Here is a 25,572-nt window from a genome sequence, read left to right as displayed (position 1 = left end):
CATTCTTCCAGGTCAGGCTGGACGAGGCTCTGAGCAACCTGCTCTAGTTGAAGATGTCCCTGCTCATTGCCGGGCGGTTGCACTAGATGACCTTTAAAGGTACCTTCCAACCCAAACAATTCTATGATTCTATGACTCTATGAAAGTCTTAAATAATGCTTCCTGTAATACATTAGTGGCTCTCAAAGATTTGTCAAAGTTCATTCTCTTTGACAATAAAGAGGGTCAGAGTAAGCTTTTATCTTCACCTTTTTTTTTTTAAAGTAAGTCTGCCCTTACCCTTTTCTCTGCCGATTCAAGGTAATCTTTATACCCACATTTGAAATGTGCTTTCTGCCAACCTATGAATATGGCCACACAGGAAGGAGAATTGGAAAGAGAAAGGAAAGGCAGAAGTATGAGGGGGAACTCATGGTACCATTAGTGCTAAAACCAGTAGTTTAGAAATTTTATCTCAGATGCCAAATCTGGCAGCCAATTTATAGGGGTTTTTTTAATGACTTTACACACTTTTTGTCTGCATTTTGAAATTTGAACTCTTGGGGTTACTTCTTCTTTCAATCATAGGTATGCAGATGTTCATGTGTGTGCATATATAGTGATTAGATTAGCCACTTCTTCACAAAAAAAGATACGTAACTCCGCCTTTCCTTTGCTGTAGTGGTTCTTACTTCTAAATCAGTCTTACAGTTAATTATTCCCCAGTTCTGTCCCCAAAATGCCAGTCTCCCCACCTTCCCATCCTTTCTGTGCTTCTCACTTCTGCAGAGTGAGGTTTCAAGCATTGAGGGAGGACAGAAAAGCAGAAAGATTTGGGATGCTGCCTTGTGTTCTTTCTGTTGCACTTTTCCTAATCTCCTGAAAAAAAGGCAAGGAGAACTCAGCCTCCTGTGGCAGCTTGGAATTGCTATTCTCTTTCAGAAGGTGGGTAAGTGAAGCAGGCAGTGAGACAAAGGGGTTGCCTTTTAAGATGGGACTGAAATCCACAAGAGACCTGGACTTTTTCTTGTCATCAGCATGCTGGCTCCTGTCTTGCACCAAATTTTGGGCTCTTCCTTCTCCCCTTAGAAAGGGGAACTGGCTACTTAGCTACAGAGAGCTCTGTGAAGTGGATGCAGGTGACAACTCTTGGAGACATCAAGCAGTGAAGGTGGGAGAAGGCCACTGAGAGATGCCTGTGTAAGCACGATGCCCAATATCATTGGGCCAGTCATGTACTTTCATGAGCTTCCTGAGGCTGGGAGTGTGAAATCAAAGGAAAGACTGCCAGCCTAAAAGAACAGCAGACAGGGTAATTCTGAGGTGATGAATCTTTCAAATTCCCATGGAAAAAGGGGAGCACCATCAAAAAGCCATAGGTCAGGCAGAGCTTTGAGTGGTAATTCTCTTCTTGCTTTCCTTGTTTCCAATCAGCTTGAAGAGTGACTACTTGATATCACAGTTGTAATACATGTATCCTCTCTCTTGGATTGCAATGGCAGTTCTTCTTGTTGGGAAGTTTAACAAAAAAAGGTTTCTGTACCACTAAGTTATCAGTATTTTCTCCACCTACAAAAATAACCCCTTCAGCCCTTTGATGCCTAGACAATTCAGCACAGCCAGTTCTTTAATTAAGAGTCTCAAAGCACTTGAGTTTCTAGGTGAAGAAACCCCTTGTATATATCCTTGTTACAGAGACGTACAACATTGTTTCCCCACCACACCGAAGACTCATTTACAAGTGGCCAACCATGGTAAAATAAACTATATGAATAGTTATAATTACTGTATAGATACACTATTTATATTATATAAATAAAGTGTTACTATTAGCTTTCCTCTTTGCTTCCTTTTCCACACATTGCTTAGACTGTGCATGTAGTTTACATTTGGGCCAGCTCCAGTCAACAAATGCTGGAGTAAAATCTTTTTTCTGTGTAGCTGTGACCAGTAATGGTCATTAATTAAACCCCTATATATATGCCATTTTACCTAATCTCATCATAACAGGTAAACTTTGGTAACTTTGTCATCTATCTTGCTTACTACCAAATCTAGTCATTCCCCAGCACGACATTTTTTCATAGCTACTGTTGGAAAGGGAGAGGCTACTCAATGGCTCCAGAAACATTTCTGCTCTGATTTTGCATCCAGCAAGCACAGGGAAGGGCACCTTTCTGCAAATCTGGCTGGTTCCTGATTGCATCAACTCCAGGGCTTGGCCACAATTCTTGATGGCAGTTTCCAAGTGGTTACGAGCTGGTTCTGATTGTTTCTGGAACGAAATTAAATTTGCAGTTCCCCCAGTAACACACTGTGATTTGTTCAGGGACAAATCTGGACTGAGACAAGTCCAAGTTTCTCTTTTGTTAGGCAAAAGGGAAGTAAAAGTAGATAACTATAGTCACCCGTATGAGTAAGCCAGGAATTCATGAAGTGATTCATAAATCATAATAAAGACCACTAAAGTCTACTAAAAAGGAGTCCTGTCTGTCTGTACAAAGTACTGCATTATTGTTGGGAGGGTTTTTTGGATGTTAAATCAAATGTGAAATCTGTAAAACTGTGCTTTTTACTTTGAGTTTTGAAAAGGATTTTTTCCCTGTTGTTGACTGGTGGTTAAAACCATTTCTCAGAGATTAATTTTCACAAATGAATTTTGAAAACACAGAGGGTGATATCCCATGATTTTTTAAATAATAGTAGTAATAAAAGGCTGTCTATGCATTGCTCTTAATCTCTGTCAGCAAGTAATGGTCTTTCTGTGTGAGCGCTATACAAAAAAATAACTCTAGTCCTTACACAGGAGACAAATAACCAGGTAGTTGTAGCACTTTTTAAAAACCTCTGATATTTTTATGACAATATAGTTATTGATTTCTCTTTTTAAAAAAAATATTCTCTAGTATTATTGTGAAACACATGCATGCTTTATTCTCTTCCTCCCCAGTATGTATTTAAGTCCACAATGCATCAGTTATCTTGAACAATGAAATGTTTGACACATTAAAGTCTCAGTGACTCAGTAGTGGCATTTTTATTTCCTCCATCTATATAGCATATCTGAAGTAATGCATGTGTTTATAAAGTTAATATGAAATCAGCACAAAGGCCATCCAAACCCTATCTAATATGCCTAAAATGCAATTCTTAAAGAAAACTGAGTAGGCAGTAAATCATCCAAAGTTCATCTTGACACTTGCTATACTCCAGATGTGTAAACTACGGACCTATAAGAAATGTGGTAAATAGGTTTCAAATTAAGTAAAAATTACACAGGCAGATACTGATTCTGAGCTGCAGCATAAAAGATCTCGGGTGTCTTTGATTTAAATGCAGTTATAAGCTATATAGTGTCCCTGTCCAGAGGTGTTCAGTAGCGCTCCTACCACAGTCGCACCTTCTGTTGTATTCAGGGTGAGTTTACAGCTTCCTTACATTTCTGCAGGAAAAACATTCTTTATTGCTAGGTTAAAAAAAAAAGTCACCTAGTGTACTGAAGTCCAGCCTCAGGAGAACAGGGACCAGATCCACACTTGAGAATCCCGGCAGATCGCGCTAACTGCAGGCACCACTCCCTCCTAGCAGCAGCTACCGAGCACACCCACCACGGAGAAGGGGAGGTGGGTGCTCTGGCTCGGCACGGACTTGCGTCTTGCTTTAGGACTGGAGAGAGAGGCTGATCTGGGACGGGAATACCACACAACTTTTCACTCACCCTCGTGCAGAAGTATCCTGGCTCTTTCTTGTTGGCCTTCCCAGCTCTCCACTCGTGGGTGAGAAAGTGGCCCTGAGCCATTCTGGAACTCAGGCTGGCTTTTAGTTTACTAATGAGACCCCACTGCTCTAGTGGGTAGTTTGGTCATTGAGGGCATGGACCAGAGCTCTTATAACCTCAACTTTCCATCTGCAAAAATTACTGTAGCACCTATTTGTAATGTACTTTGAGGTATGCAATTTTAAGGAAATGTAGAAAAAAAGTTAAACTGACAAAGTCTGTAAAACCCTTGTGTAAAATCCTCAAAGTAGTGTGTGTCCTTGTAGTGCCAGTAGTGACAGAGCTGTGCAAAACATACTACTGAAGTGATGAACCTCTGTGGCAGCTGCACCACCAGGTTTGGTCTGAATGGTTCTTTTCCTCTGCCAGGATTGCTAAGTTTATGCTTTGAGTACAGAATAACTTTTGATGGCATCAGACTCAACTGGAAGCGATTTAACACTTGCCTTTATGAACATTATATTGACATCAGTTTCTTCATTTTCAAATGCTCTATGTAACACGCAAAGATTTCTAGAACTTGAAACCTGAACCTGAACCTCGTATCTTAACTCCTCAGTGCCCCATTACCAGAACTGACTGCTCACTTCTGCTGAGGAAGGGCAGTGACTTATTGGCAGATACAGTTGATACAAAGCCTTACAAGGAGACAGCTGGCAGTGCCTCAGAAATCAGGTCCCCCATGAGACATCTCCTCCCGTTAAGACTTAAAACTCCCCCACAGAAGTTGAAAGGTGTTTTCCATCATAAGGGTGCAATTCGAACTTCTAATTTCCCAGCTGTCAATCTAATGATATGTCACCATTCAAAAATATATTTTCTCTGTGTCTGGGCAGCACACTATTGTTTTGGAATTCTGTATCTATGCAGACTGCTAAACATAATAGTGACCTAAGTAAAGCAGAAACAATCTTTAGCTCTTATCTTTTGGGGATTTTACAGTTTTGTGTTTCTGAACTCCTAGGTTTGTTGCTCCAGCTGCTTCTCCTCACCACATCAGCCCCCAGAGAATTTCAGTTCCTCATCACATGATGCAGAGACGGACTCCACAACCTACCCACCTTCAACAACCCACAGGAATGCCTCTAAAGACATACCAGCCAGCAGCAAACCCTGCTTTTCAACCAAGTAGCCTCCACATCCAAGGTAAGAAGGAAGAATCTTCATCACTGATGTTAGCTGTTTGTCACTGCTCCTTGGCTTCAAATTAAGTGCTTTGAGGGCTGGTATTTTTAGGGCAACTTTCCTTTTGAAAGACCCTGGAAAGTAGCCTTCAGGACCCTGCCCTCAGAATTCCTTAAAATTCTTAGCTTAGCTAATTGTTATTAATCTTACTATGGAGTTACAGATTTCTCTTCAGACCAATTTTCAGAGCTGTTGTTGAAATAGAACTGCAAATAATTCTGTGATGGCCTCTGCTTTCAATTTTCTGATGTAATGCTTCTAATCCCTCCCAACTTTACATGTAAAGTGTTACTGGGTTTTCAGGAGGTGGAATATGTTTCTCCCTTGCACTTGAAGAGTGATGGCGACCTCTTCTTTTCTTAGCATACATGTCTCTTACAGTTGTTTTACCACTTGCGCTATGTAAACAGCTTCTACAAAACTTCTCTCTCCCTCTTTGTTCAATCAAGTATAAACTTCTGTAGCAAAGAAGAAAATTAACAGCAGCTGAAAACAATGTTAGGTTGTTTTGTTGGGTTTTTTTCTAGCTGGTATGGAGTCTGAATGATAATTACCTTAACATTTTAGAAATGTGTTGACAGCTGTATGCTGTTTCAACTGTTTAAATAGATGGTTTGCCATATTTACATACACAAGGTACATAGCACACTGGAACTTGGGATTCTGCTTTTTGATCAGGCTTCTTGATAATTATCACAGTAGATATCATAGAAAACATCCTGAGAAAACCAAGGCTTCTTTTATTTTCTTCCACTATTAGAAGCAGACTCTCTAGGCAAAGGGATGAGACAGGACACTGAGGCATCTCCCAGAGGTTATGAGTGTGAAGGGGAGAAAGGAAGGTGCCACTCCTGTTTTGTTCTTCTTATCATACTAGACCACATGTGAGCAGGATTTGAGCCAGGTGCTTTTCTGCCAGGAACTGGTAATCCTGTACAGCACTGATGAGTACTAGAAGAACATGAAATTTACTAATGGCTATGAATTGGCTCTCTCTATTCTCTGTTTAAAGTTTCACTAATAGTTTAGGGCCAACAGAGTACAGGATGAAATTTAGTAATATACTGTTCATTGTCATGTGACATATGCAAAGACATGCCAGAGCAGGTCCAATAAATTCCCAGCATATGGGGCATGAAGGGATCAGGTTAGCCTTCCTATTGCCACAGTACAATACATTTCAATCAGTTTCCTTTTATGCTGAGTATTTGGCAAGAACTCATCTTCCACAAAGGCATCCAGACATTAAAGTCTGTCTTCCTGCCTGGAAGAAAAATTGTCTTTGAGTGCATAGATGGCTTTACCACCCTCTTCCTCTCATGGTCATGGGAGCTTCAGTAATTGTAGAAGCCAGAATCACAACCTGCTGCTTCGAAGTTGAGCAGTTTCCAAAGAAACCTGCCTCCCAGAGACTCACAGATCATCTTGGATTAGTTGCAGCTCCACACAAGAATTGCACTGTCTGGTGCAGCTAGCTCCATATCTGCTTGGGCATCTTCTCCTTAGGGCAGGCCAGAGTGATGCTACTGTGTTCCCATCTCCCTCCCTTACAGTCCAAAGAGGATTTTGAAAGGACAAAAGGCATAGGTCATTAAAAACATTATAGGAAGACAGCCCAGTAGAGACCTTCATCTGGGCAAGTGTCACACATGGACTGAAGCCCCATTCATAGAATCATAGAGTCATAGAATCATAGAATAGTTTGGGTTGGAAGAGACCTTTAAAGGTCCTCTAGTGCAACACCCCTGCAGTAAGCAGGGACATCATCAACTAGAGCAGGTTGCTTACAGCCCCATCCAACCTGACCTTGAAGAATGTTTCCAGGGATGGGGCATCTACCACCTCTCTGGGCAACAAGTGCCAGTGTTTCACCACCCTCATCATAAAAAATATCTTCCTTATATATAGTCTGAATCTACCCTCTTGTAGTTTGAAGCCATTATCCCTTGTCCTCTTGCAACAGACCCTGCTAAAAAGTTTGTTCCTGTCTTTCTTATAAGGCCCCTTTAAGCACTGGAAAGCTGCAATAAGGTGTCCCCCAGAGCCTTCTCTTCTCCAGCCTGAACAACCTCAACTCTCTCAGACAGTCCTCACAGGTTCCATCCCTTTGACCATTTTGTTGGTCCTCCTCTGTGACCGCTCCAGCAGGTCCATGTCTTTGCTGTGCTGAGGGCTCCAGAGCTGGAGGCAGGACTCCAGGTGGGGTCTCACCAGAGCAGTGTAGAGGGGCAGAATCCCCTCCCTTGACCTGCTGGCCACGCTGCTTTGGATGCAGCCCAGGATATGGTTGGCTGCCTGGGCCGAGAGTGCACATTTCTGGCTCATGTCCAGCTTTTCATCCACCAAGTCCTTCTTGGCAGGACTGCTCTCAATCCCTTTATCCCCCAGCCTGTACTGATATGGGGAGTTGCCCCAACCCAGGTGCAGGACCCTGCACTTGGCCGTGTTGAACCTCAGGAGGTTCTCACAGGCCCACTTCTCGAGCTTGCCCAGGTGACATTGTCCACATCCAAATTTAAGATAGAGCTTAATACTATCTTTTGTGTGGATCGAAAAATGGATAACCTCAACGGCTTGGACCTTAAATCCGTACCTTTCTCTAGTCCCACGTTAGCATTAGGGCGTTTACATCCCTGTCTTAGGAAAACCTATGTTGAAAATATACATTGCTGACAGGAATTATATACACATAGATAGCAACTCAAAGTTGCAATTGTAAGGATCTCTGCACTTAAAACTGATAGAAGACAAATGTGGGCTGAACTCTAATTTTATTTTTTTTTAGTATTGAAAAATGTAATACATTGCAATATAATAGCCACATTTAGGTATTAAATGTTCTTTCATGGGTTAAGTAACCTCTTGTTGCTCTAAGATGTATTTTGTTAGAATGTACTCCCTCCAACTTAAGCACAGCTGTCTCACTCCCATGTGCTACACTGAAAGCTTTGTTTGTGCTGTGTGCCTGAAAGGCTTGCCTAAACTCTCCATCTCAAAAACAAATGTTTCAAGAGTTCATGGTCACCCTTTCCCACCAGCAATACAAAGATCACCATCTTCCTTGGTCACATCATTATAATGTAGAAAAACACCATGGAGTTATCTCACCAGCCTGGACTATTTGGTATATAAGAAGAGTCTGTGGGAAGCTCTGTTGGTTTCTAGTCTCTTGCAGTTCATAACCTGCCTTTTTACGCTTTATAGCCACTTCAGCTCAGTCTGCTACCAAAAAATGGTTACATTTTTGTCTCAATATGTAGTCTTAAACTTGTCAACTCCATTTAAATAGGCTGTGCTGAGGAAGAAAGAGGTTCATTGCCTGAGAGCTTTTTGAAGAAAACAAGTTCTAAACAGACTCCCTTACTGAAAGTCTGAGCATCTTAAAAGCTCATGGAGATCTCAGAGCACTATCCTTTAGAAAGAAATGATGTAGAAGATCCAAGACTGACAAGCCTTTTATATCTAATAGCTACTTGTGTTGTGAAACTGCTTTTTCTGGGAAGAACATTGTCTACAGTTCAGATTTCATTATTCGTTCTGAGTGATTTTCAGCATTAGATACACAGTAATGACAGAGAGGGCTTTTTATTGCCTTGGTTAATATTTTATAGTGACTAAATGTTCTCTTTCCTTCTCTTGGAAATTCACGATTTCCTTTGCTCCATGGGATGTTTGGAAGCGATGACGTTAGATGACTCACTGAGCTGCGAAAGTGAAGCTCTTCTTTTCCTTTCATCAGTTTGTAGTATCTTTATTGGATTACCATGGACAGTAAATCTGAAATTATCCTGAACCAGAGACTGGCATGACAACTTCCCAGCTTGTCACCATTGTACTATGTGTTTGTAGACAGAGTAGAAGAAAGTACAGGTCATGGAAGTCTGCAACAGTTGACCCAGATTTTCAGACAAGAACTACAGGGATCTCAGCAGAGGTACCTGAAGACACAGGCATCTGCAGCACACAGGCATCTGCAAGAATAAGGTATTGCTCTGAGACAAGTCAGAAGAGATGCATGAGGTAGGAAAGAAAAGAGCAGCAATAGAAACCCCTCCTTCACAGTGAGCAAGTTTCTTGTGCTTACAGTATAGAGTGAGGTAAAGTTCCTCTGGGTATGGACATAGCTGACGATTTTGGATGCTTCTGATACTGTGAACAGTTTTGCACTAGAAATCTGACCATCCTTTGAAATTGTGCCTGTAACTCATGTCATATGTGTTTGTGAGCTGTGAGCTAGTGACGTATGACCAATGCTGGCTGAGTAATGGAAGAAATAAAAAAGTCATGCAAAATGTTCAGTTAAAAGAAAAAGTTGCCATTTCTTTAAAAAAATTGTTAGCTGATATGAGTTAGCTACACTGGTGTATCTGTACAGGCAGCTCTACTAGTCACGGTTATCTTTTAATTACAAATAATCAGAATTAAATAAATACAAACTTTTCTAGTTTTGCACATTTGCAAGTCAGTCTGGCAGTACAATATGTGACTCTTTCTTTTCCTTTTGTTCTTCACACTCAGGTGGTACCAAATGATTACTTGAGGTTTGTTATCTTGTGGACATTGTAGAAATATACTGCAGAGGAACACTATTTTGAAGTAGTTCAAGCTAAAGATAGCTCGAATTTTTACATGCCATAGCAGCAGAGACATCATGTTGTATATTTCTTAAAAGCAGTTATAATGATTTTCTTGAGAAAATATTCTCTCTGTGTGGTGCCAGGCAGAGAGCTGACTGAGGAGGAAATAAATGTCCATCAGAAACTTCCTACCTTATGGAAATGATAACTGTGGTAGTCATTCATTACATATCTGTAATGAAATCTTTGTCTACATCTGTTCAGTGGGATCAGGACTCTGTCACAAACTCATGTGGACTATGATTTCAGCTGTGAATTTGAGACGGGCAGTGTATCTGGGATTTCCAGATGCTCAGCATCTCTCAGGATGAGACTGTATATGTGATAAAGGACAAGAGCTTCTTGCTTTTTTAAGAGATTTTTGCAGTATACAGCTATTTTATCATATTTAAAAGTATTTCACTTTCCTCAGGAAATAATGCTATCATGCCAGAAAAATAACTGTATCTTGACACCATGGATCTTGGCTATAGTGTACTGATTCAAAGAAACAGAATTGACATAACCTTGTGCGTGTGTGTGTTTTAAACAGCTTAATAAGAAAGCAACTGATAGAATCGACAGTTGCAGTCCTGAGAAGAAACTCAGTTTCTGGAACTTCATTAGCCAACCGGTTCGCCTTTTTTATTTTTCCATTGCTGCATGAAAACACAGAAAACTAATGCTACAGGTAGTTCTCTAACAGATAATCTTAAATGAGGGACCAGCTACGGTCAGGGTCTAGGGCCTGAATTACATATGGTTTCATGTTGTCCTACACTGAGCAGTAATGTAGGTTGTCTTGGGCATGGCACCATATGAATAAAGGGAAGAGGTCCTGGTACCAAGTTAGGAGATTTTACTGTATCATGGGCTGTGGTTCAAAGACCTCTATACTGTGACCTGATGCACTGCAGACGTGGATGAAGACATTTAGAATGGTGCTAAATAACTGAGGGGAAGAGAACAATGTATGCTCTGTTCTGCTCTTTCCTGTTTATGGTTCTCCATTTTAAGGGATGGATATTTATGACACTGAATCATGAAAAGAACATGTATCTAGGAAAGTTGAATTACCTTTTTGTGCTCTTTCCATCTTAAAAAATTATTTGGCGGTTTATCAGTTAGTGAAAGTGCTTTGTGCACTTTCCTGGTTCTTTTTGCAATATAGCTGTTAATGTACCAATGGGTCAAAGCTTCTAAGACTTTACTAGACAATATTCTTTTGCTTAAGTAGGGAATGAGCAAACACAGAGGCTATGACTCACAATAGCTCAACCCCAAGGTAAGCAATTCTTCTGCCAGGCTTCAGCTAGCAATAGTCAAAGTTACTGCCAGATTGTTCTGCATCGGGAACAGGATGCTATGAGAAAGGCACAAAAAGAGAATGAGCACAGAGTAATGTGAAAGGACATTTCAGCATGTGTCTTGAAGGCTCTTGCCAGCTGGCTCAGACCACTATAGCTTGAAATGGTTCTTTGTGGTAACTAGTCAGACTCAACAGTAAACTTTCACAGTGTGTCCTATTGCTCGTTGAGAGAAAAATTGATTTTAAATGCATTTTTAAAGGACAAAAAAACTGTCAATACATATGTAGCTTCTAAGTCAAGTTTTGGATGGCTATTTTTTTTTCTCTCATTTTATCTTATTTTACTACAGTTGATTCTTAAATGTCAGGATTGAACATCTAAGATTGACAGGTTATAAATTCCAAACATGCTTTGTAGTCTGGCTCAGTTGTGTTGCAGTTAAACTTAAAAAAAAAAAAATTGAAAGCATCGTCTTAGAGCTAGTGCTCTAAGTGCCTGCAGCCCTTATAAAAGACAAAGGAATCTATGAGTGTTCAGCCTCTCTAGAGTGAGCACACAGTCTGCAAATTATGCCTGCTGTGGAAGAGGAAGTGTGCTTCTACTTTTTATTTTTCCTTCCCTTCCCTTTTCTTTTTCCTTTGCTTTTCCCTTTTCTTTCCCTTCTTCTTTTAAATGAAGTCAAAATATTCTTTTTTTGTGCAGGTTTTCAGACACAACACTGACAATTGTTTCAATGTTCTTTCACATAATTATTTGTCTGATCTAAACTCTTGTTATGTATGTGTAAATTAGGCATTTATCTCATAGTGTGTACACAGAAATGTCTTGCAAGACTACTAAATAAAATGTGAAGACTATGTTTTACTGACCATTGTTACCTAGACCTCCCCATAAGGTCTCTTCTGAGTTCCTGGGTGCAGGTTCAGACTGTCTTCTCCTGTCCATAGTCCTGTCCTATTCTGATGTTTTTAAATATTGAGTTTTCTGTTTCAATTCAAGCACATCTTATGCTTGCCAACATTTGTACTTTTCCTCACAGAGACCTCAGAAATTAGACTCAAAGGAAAAATAATTAGAATCATAAAACCTCTAAATTGTGCATCCTTCCTCCCACTTGGCAGAAAATCAGTTATATCACATAAAGTGATACAGCATGTTTTCCACTGCATCCTTCTCCTTTCTCCATCCCTATTATTTATGAAATGCATGATCTGTACATAAACACTCAGTGCAGCTTTAGCAAACAACAGTCCCATGTGCACACTTCCATAGGAAAGTTAATGGAAATACACCTAGCTCCTAGCTACGATCCAGAAAAAGTTGTCCAAGTGCCTTATGTTCATAATATGTTTCTAAGTATAGACTATCCCTGTAAAGGGATTTGAGGTTGGAAGGTTCGTTTGGGCTGGGGTGTGGAACTGCACCAATATAAAATTTTTATTTTTAAAATACTTTTTATTCATAAATCAAAACTAGATGCCCCTTGTGAGGCATTTCTAATTACTAGTAATGAATGAATAGGCTAGTAGTTATGTTCAGGTGTCACGTAATACCCAAGACATTTAGACGTGTCCTTCTCAAATATCAATAGGCTTTGATTCCATCTTTCATGCTTCTCATAAAAGGATCTTCTCTGTTTATAATCTCCTATCCTCTGGGATATCTCCTTGATCCTTGAACTGTTAAATGGTACCCAAAGGCCTTTTGTCATATGCTGCTCACCCAAACATCCCATTACTTTTAGGGAGGGAGATGAGCTTTTAATCCTGTCGATTAATTTGCTTACTACTCATGGTTTGTTACTGCTCATGCACATCAGTAGATCCCAGGCATGAAAGCTGAATGTCTGGTATAAATATGCTTCCCTAACTAGACAGTATGGATGTTCTGAGACTAATTCCTGAACACGTGGAAGGATTAATTTGTACTGGTTGTCCCCGTAACTATCCAGATTAGGAGTCCTTATTCCCTCCTAGTACTAAACGCTCTTTGAAGTCAAATCTGTGAACATTTATAATCACTGAAAGTAACAAGGTTTCCTCCTTTTTTATAATATCCAAAAGACAATAAACAGATGCCTAAAGAGAGGAGAGTCTTTTAAGTTCTTGAATTGTAAGCCAGTGTCTGCAGTACAGAGTTTATATACAGAAGATGCATTTTAAAATGTTTTTCAATTCCTCTTTTCCCCTTTTTTCCCTTTTTTCTGATGTTGATGTTTTAATGGTTATGGGAAAGTTTTGTTGTTTCTTTTTATTGATCCTTCTACGCTAAAAGGAAATTCAGCTGGAAGGACTTTGTCATATGGATCTTGGTTTACTAGACTGGCTAGAGGAGACAGCCCTGCACATCAGCCTTTTCTGTTGACAGTAATGTCTCTGGAATAAACTTGAGACACAGGAAATTCCTTAAGATGCTTTCTAAGGTAGGGGTCATTTTTCTGACAGTGACTTTTTAGTATGAGTTACCACAATATAATCTTCATCAAGAGAATATCACAGGAGCCCTTAGGCAATAAGCTGTTTGCTAATACAGTCTTCAGAGACTGTGTCACTCCTGGGCCTATTTTTGGACAGTCAAGGCCTACAATTTCTGTGTAACACCTTGGAGGCAATCCACTGTCTTTTTCCTTTTTCTTTTATGCAGAGTAAGAGAGTGGTGAGAGCAAGGAGCCACAGCATCTGGCAGAGAGGAGCTTGATTCACAGTTTTTCTTAAAAGGAAAATACATACAGATTGTAATACTGAATTTATAATGGTTTCACTTCTGACATATACTCTAATAACATATTATAGAAAAAGAAATAAATGCATACCACACTTTTTTACCTATAAAAGCCATCCTTCAGACTCTGAGCAAAATCTCCAAAACTTAGACTTAGCAGCAATTTTTTAAAGAGGAGGAAGGACCTCGTTTCCATGAGAAAAATCTTCAGGCCAATCTACTGCAGAACATCTGTCCGCGCCTCTTAGATTGCATACGTGTCCCCGTTTTACCAAGAAGCATGGTTTTGGTTATATGAGTATATATTTTGGCATGGACTTCAATATGAACTTACTCAGTGCTTATATGCCTATCTCAAATATCACTCAAGGAACAAAAAACAACTTAAAGAACAAAATCCCTGGTAGGGATTTTTATGTCATGCAACACAATGGTCTTGGCTGTCTTCCATGTGGACTCATTGCTACCAATGAGTGGGTTAGACTCTCACCCTGTACATACAAACAGCAGGCCCCATGGATCATCAGCTAGCAGCCTTTCTGAGTCTCATATGCATGTCCCCACTGTCAGCCAGCTGTCCTGGCATCAGTGACAGGCCCTCAGACTTTATTCAGACCTTACTCAAGTAATCTTCTTTTATTTTGAATTAAGCATTTTCTTAGATTTTTCAGGCAGCAGCCCGGTGTGAAATCTGGAGAGTACCAGTTCAGACAGCAGACTGCAGCGTAAAGGGAGAGATTTCCTGAAAAATGTCAGCTTCTATCCACTCAGTGCCTCTCACAAGTCATGCTGGAATCAGGATGTCCATGAAGCAGATTGTGTTCGGAATTAGTAGCAACTGGAGGAAGTCTTAGGGAGTTTCACATCAAAGCTGGTTTATTGGTGCAAAATAATTGAGATCCTGGTGCTACTGCAGTCAAGGTTTTTATCATTCTCACGGCCACGGTTCCATGTGCTATCCCTTGTATCTCTGTCCAGGTCTTTTACTGACCTCTTTCTTCTCCTTGTTGTAGGTTTTTATGGGCAGCTCCAGACTTTCTGCCCTCCACATTATGCTGACACTCAGAAGAATGTACAACATGGTGTTTCTTGCAATATGGTTCCTCCTTTTGAAGACTGCATAGTTCCCACGTCAGCGGGCCAGGCAGGGCTTGGCATTTTCCATCGAACGTTTTCAGCTCCTTCTGGTATTACAGGTGAATGACAGCTGGGGACTTTGTGGGTGCTTGCTTACAGTTTGGGGTCTTTGATGGATACGCTTGAGCTGTGTATGTGACTGGGACCTGTCATGACAGACTCGACTCTTCACAAAGAGGAGATATTTTTCAGACCTTTGTGGAGTGGTTGGCATTGGGACCGTGGGTCACCATGGGTCACAGTAACATCTGGCCCGTGTGCAACTACGCACTGTTGAGAGCTTCTCGAGGTTCAAACCTCTGGGGGTCAGACAGTCACGATCTCATGTATCTGCTTTGAAATACAGCCTACTGAGCCCTGTGTGATATTTGCGCAGACACTCCATTCTGCTGTACATATTGTAGCAGCGACCTGAGATGATTCAAACCACTGATTTTGCTTTGATTTTTCTCAATCTTTAATTTAATTTATTCACATTTCCACGACAAGAACTGCCTGGGTGCACACTTCTCTCTGCGCACTTGGCTTAGTCTCTGCCCAGCTGGAAGGTACGTAAGGGGCTTGCATGCTGCTCTGGAAGGGTGAAAGTTACCCCTGTGCAGAGGATCAGCACAAGACAGTGGGCCTAATCTTAGGGCCTAAGCAAAATTGATGCCCAAGTCTTCTATTATTCTTCCACACAGAATGATTTCACTTAACGTTTGTTGTGCTTTGAAATCTCTTTTACATGTTGGTCCTTCAACAGTGCATTAAAAAGCACCTGTAGCTTCAAAGGGGCATCTCACAGTATGTAACGATGTAATCCAAAAGGTGGGATTTTGTCTGCAAACAGTTGGTCTTGCGTTTACTACTGTTGCTTCTAGAAGTTAGTAATTTCTGTGCCCGGGTCTGCTTCACAGCAAGAGTTCTATACAGCAAGAGTTCTACAATATTTTATTGCCTCTTATCATGTGTTGGATATGATGAAATTCAATAAGCAAGCATGAATTTTATTTTTAAAAGTATCATAATTTTAGCACCCATTAAATGGGCAAGTGTTAGTTGCGATGAGATCTGCTGTACTCCAGACTTGATTCTGACAGAACTGAAGTTCCTCCCTTCATAAGCAGTAAGTTATGTAATTATTAATTTCATACATATGTTGGCTTGTTTGTTTTGCTTGTATATTTGGTTTAAAGCCATTTCCAGTTCTCTGTATAAGTATTGGGGCATTCTCCATGACATAGTTACCCTAGTTAATTAATTATTTTTGTATTTTTTCCAGTTTATGACTTTCCAGCGGGGTCCACAGGTATCTTTGGTGATTCAGCTCGCAGCATGCCAGAGGACAGCAGTTTCCTACAAGTAAATGCAGTGGATCGTTGTTCTAGCCAGCTTTCTTCTGTCTACACTGAAGGCTAAAGTAATATGAATCTAGTTACAAGAACTTGATTCCATTTCATCTTGCCCTTCTGATACTTCTCTACAAAATTTTTCTCTCCCTGAAACTGACATGTATGTATGGGGATATGAGTTGATATACATACATAACGGAGAGGAAAAAAGCAATCACCAAGCATTCATCATATAATCAAGCAGTCAGCTGAGAAGGGGAATGTTTGGAGAAAGCAAGCTTTGCCAAAACCTTAGGAATTGTTTCTTTTCTTTTCATCTGTGGCACAGCAACTGTACTTTTTTTGTTCTTTCTTTTTTTTAATTTCTCAAAGGGAATTCACAGACTGAATAAGAAAACTGCTTCTTAGCTGTAATCCTTTCAAGCTGAATGGGTGGACTTACTGAAGAACACAGCTTTAGAAAATTCCTTTTTTTTAAAAAAAGAAAAAGAAGTAAAAGCAGAGCATACTACAAACATTTCAAAAGCACACAGCTTTTTGCACAACCTGTTTGCATGTGATGCTTCAAAAGCTAAACACACACCAGCATCAAAAAGGGAGAGAAATTAGACATACATCCTGGCACTACCCATTGGAGGCATTGGTGTGGCTTCTTTTTGGAGCCAAATGTTATTGGTACTGGATTTCTTACAGGTCTCAGTTTAGGTTTCTTTTCCTTTCCTCTATATTTTAAGCCATACAATATGGCCATTGCTATTTTTCCAATACTCCTTCTGACCCCGTGCTTTATGCAATGAATATGAAGGGTTAAATGCACTACATGAGAAGGTACATGGACTTTGTATTTAGCACAGCTGCTAGATAAGAATAAGTATGTTCTAACATTCTGTTGATTTTTAATTATATTGTGGAGCTTTATTGCTGCGTGTGCTGTAGTACTCTGTAGGAAGGTTTAAAATACCCTCTAGTAAAGATTCTTCCTTAAATTCCCCGGATCTTTTAAAAGCAATCTGTACTGATTCAATTAAATTTTTGTTGCCCTAACATTTTCATTTCCATAACACATTTTCAGGAAGAAGAGCTACTCTTAAGTTTGCTTTGTTCCCTCTGGTTATTTAGAGTTGTAAACCAGAACTGGTTTGGTTGTTTTGATTTTTCTACTCAATGTCAGGCTCTGCTCCTCGAATTTAGTCCAGGATGCAAGCAAATGAGGTTGCCCTTCATGAAAGCTACAAGCGTATGAGTTAAAAACAGTATTTTGCAGTGGAGATATGTCATCACTGTGATCCTGTATACCTTGGGAGCAAGTCTTACATTATATAAGGCTGAGTTTTTAGGTTATTAATCCCAGTTCATCCATTTTGTGGACTTCTTACTGTGTAGTGTGCATCTTAACATTCTCATGACCTGTCTTAATAAGAAGGACAAAAATCCAAAGTTCATTCTTACAGGCTAGACCATAACTATGCTTCTGAAATCACTTGCCTAGAAAGGTGAATTTTAAAAAATGTTTATACAAACATTTTTTTATCCTGAGAAGCTTTTGACAGTTGTTGAATGCCATTTGGGTCAAATTAATGATTTAATTTGCCATTATGTTGCATGGATGAATTTATTTTCAGATATTGATAAACACTGGCAATCTTTCGAGGTTTACATTCATGAAATATGTTCTTGTATACAGGCATATGTGCTTATATATTTAGTGGAGAGATTTTCATCCAATAAATGCAAAGAATATATGGATATGCAAAGAATATATGGATGCACATAAATTATGTACAATAAGAAGTCATACGGCTTAAATACAGATAATTCTGTACTAGATTCTTCCCCCTTTTATTCTGCTTCTCACATCACAAGTGAATGTGTCCCTCTGCTTCAGTTTGCAATAGTAGACCTAGTGGCTACTGTATGTGGTTTGCATCGGCTTAAATGACATCAGTCTTCCTTACACAGCTACACAGACAGGCAAAAAGACACTCCTTTCGCTTTCATGTATGATCTGGCCCAGTGCATTGACGGTGAGTTTCGCTTTTTAATAGAGCTTTAATTCTGTGCTACCTTAAAACCCATTCTGCGGTCACTGCACATGCATAACTTGGTTCAGCAGGAGTAAGAATTAGGCACGCTGAACATTTCAATTTCAAACGTGTAGGACTGTTTTGACTCACCGAAGTCAGTAAAAGCAAGATTAGGCCCAGTGTGTACATATTCATGTGTGTGCACGCGCATACTTTCGTATATGTAAGTCCTTCAAGGTTCTTTTAACCACATGGTTGTCCAGAATTTGTCAGTTGCTGTGTACAAAACTGAAATATTGCTGCTGACTTCAGATCTGAACCACCTTGACTTTTAAATCTTTTGAAGTGTTTTTTCTGAATGTACGAACTGTCCAGGAGAGAGGGGCCTTATACATATGAAAGGTCCCAACCAAAGGGAAAGTGGGAATACGGAATTCAAAAAGGGTATCCGTAATTTGGGGGTTCATCAGTTACATTTAAAAAAGGAAACTTTTGCAAGTTATTCATTCATTCTTTCACAGACATATATATATAAAGTATATATATTTACAGCTTTCTATGAGCCTTAATCTTCTAAGGAAGGAGCTACAGTACAGTCAAATTAAGCACATGAGAGTGGGCTACCAGTCTGTAAAAAGGTATGCCTTTGTTTACTTCTGTATCAGAGACAAAGAGAATTCTTCATGATTATTTCATTATTCTCTTTGGTGTCAGACTGACTTTGGGGGATCAGCTTATATCACTGAGGGCAATTGTATAAAAAAGAACCATTTTCCCATGTTTTTTGGATATTTAAATAGGGAATCATGTTTGTCACATATTACAATGAAAAATGGTGCTTGTGAAAATACATAGCGTAATGCCAGTTACTGCCTTATATCCAAATTCTTGTGCCTCAGTGATTTTTACATTGTTATTCTACTTGCTGGATTGTTAACTTTCTAAAGGGATTCATATCTAAGAGATGAAGTATTTTAGACAATGGACATTAAACAATATTCTAATGAAATTATTTACAATCATTCTTTTATACAATTCTCCTGTTTTCAGACTCAAATGATCTATTTATATCTGCATTAGAAATGGGTCTACACTGGAGTTTAAAATATACTTTCAAAGTGCACGTGTACATGTGTGAGTGTATGAGAGTGCATGTGAATATTTGGATCTCCCTTTCAATGTATAGATATACATGTATATATACACACATACATATAGGCATTATGGTTTACTAATACCAGATGCTGAAGTATCACAGTGCAAAGGCCACCTGTCACATTGTACTTTGTTTCCAACTTTCTTTGAAGAGGTGTGAATGAGTATAAAAATTACATGTTAAGTGTTTATTCCCTGTTTTCCCTGTGTAATTTTATAGCAGATTTTTTTAAACAGCACTTTTTTGTTGCTTGTGTGAAATTTTGGTGTTGTTTTTAAAAAAAAAAAAATTTCCTAGGAACAGATAAAGTAAAAGAAAAAGACCACAATTTAAAATTAGCTGAGTGGGGTTTTATTTAAGAAAAAAAAAATCCTTTATTCTGTTCAGAAAGCAGCAACTTGTGTAATATTTTTTACACAAAGCACTTTGGTGAGGAGAGAAAGTGGGAGTATGTTTTTCCTAAACCTTACAGAGTATTCTACATATTTATATATGCTTACATATACATGTATGAACTCCATTTGACATACTGTATATCTGGCTGATATTTGCTTTAGACGTATCTGTTGCATACTATGAAAAATAAATTTTCAGAATAATTAGTTACACTTTTTTCTCTACTAGTATGTATAATTTTGTGATTTGCTACAGTTATTTTTCATATAATCGTAAGTTATTTTTGTTCTGTTTCATAAAATTCTTTTTTATGTCAAAGGTAAAATTGAAAGGTGTATGTGCATGGTACAAATTAAAACTGGAGAATTATAACTCAATGATATGACCAGTAGAACACCTTATTGTGAGATGCCTTTAAAGAAGACTGCTCCAGCCATTGTCTGTCACCATAAAACTACTAGTATTTTTATGGATTAGTATAATTAGAAACAGAAATAGAAAAAAAATCTCAGAGATTTCTTCTAAAAAACACTTGGGTCGGAGTTTTAAGTCTGGATTTAATTATTGTTATAGTGAGGCTAGAGATTTGTAGAGATAAATGAATGCCTCAGTGTGTGTTTACACCCTGGGTGGAGACACAAATAAAAGAAGAACATTTAATTACATTTTTGTGCTGTGATAGTTTTTATTGGTTTCTTTGTTCATGTGGTTCTACAGTACAACATGTAAAGGGATTTTGCTTTTCTGTCCGGTTATTGCTTCTTACACACTCAAGCAATTATGAAGTTATTTCAGAGTATTTAATGTAAGGAAAAGAGCATCTATTTTTACTGTGCATTAGGCAAAATACTAACAAAAGATAGAGACAGAAGCTGATGCATGCTACTGTCCACATTGCCCATAACACATCCTAAGAATCCAGCAGGCTTAGGAAATACGAAGTTACCTTTTACCACACCCATAAATTAGACTAGAAATCTAAGGACAAAATACAAACCAATAAATTAATTAAGTGCAAAAAAAAAATCCTGTTATAAGTTTGCAAAGAGACCTTTGAAAATAATGGTCCAAGCTGATTTTACTATGAAATTATTAGCAAAGTTGGCTCTGAGTCAACTGTGAGCAGAACAAAAACTAGTAAGCCCAGTTCCACTGACTGGTATATATGTGAGCTTAGTAGAGCTCTACTAAAAACTAACTTTGCTCAGTGTGTTCTTATTTACACTGCATCTTAATTTTATGTAGGAAACTTGCCCTATGGTTTAGCAGATATTGTTAGTGAATCCTACAAGTTACCATGAAGAACTGAGAGTTGCTGAATTAAAGTGTTTCAGAATTCCATTTTCCTTTTTAATGGAGAGAAAGCCCTTAAAATGAGGATTATACAAGTTTTCTATGCAATGGGGAGTAACATGGCTTGAAATACTCTAAAGCCATGTGCTTTTCTATGGGTGCCTGAGATAGATCAGTTTTTCATGATGTCCTGCAAACCCTCCTATAGCAAAATAGTGTAGTAAATAAATTATGTGACAGCTATATTCCTCCAGAGAACACAATTTCCAAATGGAAGTTGACTGAACTTTTTATTTTATGAAGTGTTGGTGTTTGATTTTTACCTATTTCAGAGCAAAACCCCATTTTGAAACATCAGACTTTCTCACAAGATGGAAATTGGTGAAAGGAGGAGAGGGATGGTTATTATTTCATCACTTGTATGTCGTTATAGTTCTCATGCACCTGTGCCAAAGCCACAGTGTATCCCTGAATGTATACCAACTCTGCCCTAATGGCAAATAGTTCAGTAAAGCTATTTCCTATACAGCTATCCATCTCCTTCAATAAAAGGGAATGAATTTTGAATATTAATTGATTCATATTTTCTGCACCTAATTACAAGAGACCTTGTATTTGAAGTTAGACTGACTATCTCTGTATGAAAACGCAACTGTCCATTTTCCTAGGCCATGATCCTCAGGAAAATGTTTTTTCACATTCAGACTTGCTGTTTCCTACCTTGGGTCACTTTATCACCTCAAATAACATAAAATGCATTTTGAATTATCTGATGTTTAAACTCTGTCTGTACACCATTGTAAATAAGCGTTCTCAAGAAGCAGCTTTAAAAAGCTTCTCCCATAAGGGACAGTCTTAAAGTGGACAACTTCTGCATGACTGTATATGCTCACTCACTGCAATATATAGCTACAGGAAACAGAATGGTAAAAATAATATTACATAACAAAAAATGTTAGTTTTTTAAGGTTGCTTCCTTTAAGGTTGCTGTCCTCTCCAGAGGACAAAATGTTAGTGTTTGTCCTCTGCCTTCCTTGAAACTATAATGTTCTCATTTAAAAGCTAAGTATGAAAAATCATTCTACCACATCTTCCCATGCCATTTATAGATTTACAACCAAAGTAAATTTACCTAGCAGTCGGTATCATTAATGATTCACAAATGAGATGGGCTAGTTCAGTGAACTGTAAGAAAGAATGCCTTTCTATGTGTCTAGTTAAAAGTTCCAACATACCTTTGTTGAAAATGCAAACCTCATGCATGGTTGCAACTAGGTACACAGGATAAAACATTACAAGTACATCCAGGTAGACAGAAGAAAATACAACCATTTCCTCAATATCATGCATTTTTCCCTTTTGACAAAAACTGTACTTGAACCTGCCAATCAGTGGGCCCACTGCAGGCTTGGCTACACATGTAAATCATTTGACTTCAGCTATTCCAGGAATGGACACAGTGAGGTTGATTAAGCTCATGAAAACCAGGGTGACTTGGCCTCCTCATTCCCTAAGAATTCTCTGAAAATTCCAGCATAAATCCGTTGGAAAAACACAGAACAAAGTTGTTGCCAGAACTGTGGCTGACATATTTACAATCACAGTAAGAAGACTGACAGCATTTTGATTTCACTTGTTAACGCACCACTTTGCATACCACACAGTTGTGATTATGCTGTACCAATCTTTGGTTGGACGAAGAGGAAGGATACTTTGCTTTAATGGCATTTAAATTAGTAGTGCCTGAGTGATGGTCCCAGGCAAAAGTTAAAGTTGTAATACTGGACCAGCTTATCCATCAAGGAAATCAGAATAGTGTTAGATGTCACCGTTATTGCACTAAAACTTTATTCATGACACGTTTGACTTGTACCCAGTGAGGAGTCAAAACATTTCTGCAAAACGGATATTTTTTTACCCTGGAAGCTTTAAATCTGTGGCAGCTGCATTCTGTCATACACATTTTTTTTTCATCCTTCTTTAGAAGCCAAAGAATGCTGTGTAAAAGTTGTCTAGTCTCAATGCCATTTTCTCTTTTGTGACTTTGTTAAGACAGTCCACAAGAGTATTAAATATGGTACCAACTTTGTGATCTAGATACTCATTGAATAGAAACTGTATTAAAATTATTAAACTAATTTTAGTTTAAATGCTGAAATAGAATCTGCATTGAGTAGAATTCAGCATTAAATGCTGAAATAAAATCTACTAAATTTTAGTTTAAATGCTGAAATAGCATCTGCACAATACCGGTAATTTCTACCATAATTACTCAAACCAAAACTGAACCAACATTTACTAATCGAATTTAGGTGAGATTACATAACTAGTGGAAATGATACTGAATGGTTGAACTAGAAAGAAAAATGTGGCACTCAAATCCACTGTGGTGCTCTTACTTGTTGCTACACTTTTTCAAGAGTCCTGTTTCACTGTAGAGACTGGCAGGTACAGAATTTTTGCTGGCAATTGGGCTTTTTGGCTTGGTGGACATTCTTCATGGAAACCACATGCTACATACATTGCTGACCAAACCTACTTTGAATAAAGGTGGGGGCTGTTGTTTGTTCTTAGCTAAAAGAGACTTATGTAACAGTGGCTTCATTGCATTTACTTTATACTTTCTTCTTTGATCCTTAACCCTAACATAATGGTCAATGAGGCTATGCTCAACGGCTCGAAGGACAAAAAGTATTAAGCTTGCCAGTCCTGTTGTTCCTCTCTCTACTTTCACGTCACTGTGTGACCTCCAACAGGACATTTAACATACAGGAACAAGCTGAAGCCAAACTCAGCTTGGGGAATTATGACTAGAAGTGATCTTTATGCTGCATTGGATGAAGGAATTGCTGGTGTTGGGACTACTGGTCATGCAAACTGGAGCACTGATGGCAAAAGGTTTGCTGAAGCAACTGGAGACCAGTGTGGCCCAGGGCTGACCTCAGCCTGCACATCTCCCAAACATGCTCTCTGCACAGATCAATGGCTTTGGTGACTATGCCACCTGAGAATCCCACCACAGAAAGGATCCTCAGGAAGCTGGCCAGCTGTGTTTTACACTGGACTTGGGAGGATCATGGCTATTGAGCAAAGCCAAAGCTGCTGGATGTAATTCTGGCCACCTGTACTAGGGAAAATCTGAAGAAGCCTAGTATCTGGGTTTTGCCCAGTGAATGCAACAGATTGCATCAAATGAATTCCCACTGGAGAATGTAATACTTATTACTGCTGTTTCTTTGCATTTAATGGCTCAAGGATACTATTTTATGCTAAAATCAATACCAAGAAAGGAGAGGAAAAAAGCTTTTCATATAGTATCTTTTCTCTTCTGCTGTTCACAAAATCTTCCTGACAAAGCACACTAAATATTTTTCTCATTTTGGGGCTGCAAAAATGTGAATGACGGTAAATTTACTCATCTCTGCTTGCACAAAAAAATAAGTAGGATAACTGATGTTGCCCTAAGTTGTGAGTCCTGCTTGAGAATCATACTCAAGTCCAAATTTGAATTGAAGTTTGGGTTGAAGCTAAAGTCAAAAAGACATCTCTGACATGTTCAGGTGCTTTTTGCCAATTTGCTCAAAATATACGACAACTAAATCACCTGAAAGCAGACGTGGAATTTCTATCCAATTATTTCTTAATATTATAATTTATAATATATTAGTTTAAGCTAATTGTGGAATCAAGCTCAGAGTGCTCTTGGAAAACCCCAAACACGGTAAGTAGTGTTACACTGCTCTTCCTAAGATCCACTGGGAAACAGTGGTCCTGTGAATGGAAAATTACATCTTCTTGCTTGCTTAGTATGTGAAGTGTGGCCTGTTGTGTCATGGTGTGTCATTGCTCTGGTGAGGATGAAGTGTGTGGTAAATACATATCTCTTTAAAGAATCAAAGGGCAAAGGAGATGACATATACATAACCTGGTTCTCCACTTGAAAACAGTAACAAACATTTAGGCTGCAATGGAAGGATCTAAATACCTTGGTTTCAATTGCAAACAGAAGTACATTATAGCAAGATAGCAGTAGCAGGGAACTGATCACAGGCAGCTGAAACTAATTTTAAGTGTTGTTTCAAGAGGCTTATGAGCATTAATTTTTCAGGAAAAAAATGGTGCAGGAAAGAATAAAAACAGTCATAGTACCATATACCTATAAACTTTATATGTACAGAGACACCAGAAGGACATGCAGGAATTAATACAAGCTTTTTCCTTTCAAAGCTCTTAAACTTCTTTCCTAAAACAAAAGGAGAATACATCATTAACCTTAATTTGGAGCTGCCAGTAACATTTATAAGACTATCAATTATATAGTTTCAGTCCATGTCAAGCCATTGCAAACATCATCAAAACCAGAAATTACTATTTATTAATAGAAGGATGTAGGTTGCTTATAATCTGGAAGACCTTCCAGTGGTGGTTTGTTGCCGTGTAAATTCGTCTCACTCACCTTGATTTTATGCTCACAGCACTTGGGAGCCTTGTTCCAATTCTGTGTAAATCCTTGAACAGATTCTCAATGGCACTGTACCATATGTACCTGTTAATAGCAAGTTGCCATGGTCACAGAGTACTACCATTTTGGCACAGCACTGTTGTACATCCACTCTTCCCTGACATAATTGACTGCACAAACT

The 25,572-nt window shown here is 38.8% G+C and overlaps 1 protein-coding gene across 1 annotated transcript in view; it reads left to right on the top strand.

Moving 5' to 3' along the window:
* Positions 1 to 16,691, top strand: part of GLIS3 (GLIS family zinc finger 3) — a gene marked incomplete at its 5' end in the record, with an annotated part of 172,024 nt that extends 155,333 nt beyond the window's left edge. The window contains 3 exons of the mRNA XM_082013541.1: positions 4,722 to 4,903; positions 14,603 to 14,785; positions 15,991 to 16,691. Coding sequence (XP_081869667.1) covers positions 4,722 to 4,903; positions 14,603 to 14,785; positions 15,991 to 16,127 — 502 coding nt within the window. The 3' untranslated portion in view covers positions 16,128 to 16,691. The remainder of the gene's footprint in view (positions 1 to 4,721; positions 4,904 to 14,602; positions 14,786 to 15,990) is intronic.
* Positions 16,692 to 25,572: the final 8,881 nt, after the last annotated feature.

The sequence above is a fragment of the Phaethon aethereus genome (assembly GCF_964289735.1).
Source record: "Phaethon aethereus genome assembly, chromosome: Z".
Lineage (NCBI taxonomy): Eukaryota > Metazoa > Chordata > Aves > Phaethontiformes > Phaethontidae > Phaethon > Phaethon aethereus.
Note: the sequence above shows the minus strand (reverse complement) of the source record. Positions and strands in the feature narration are given on the sequence as shown.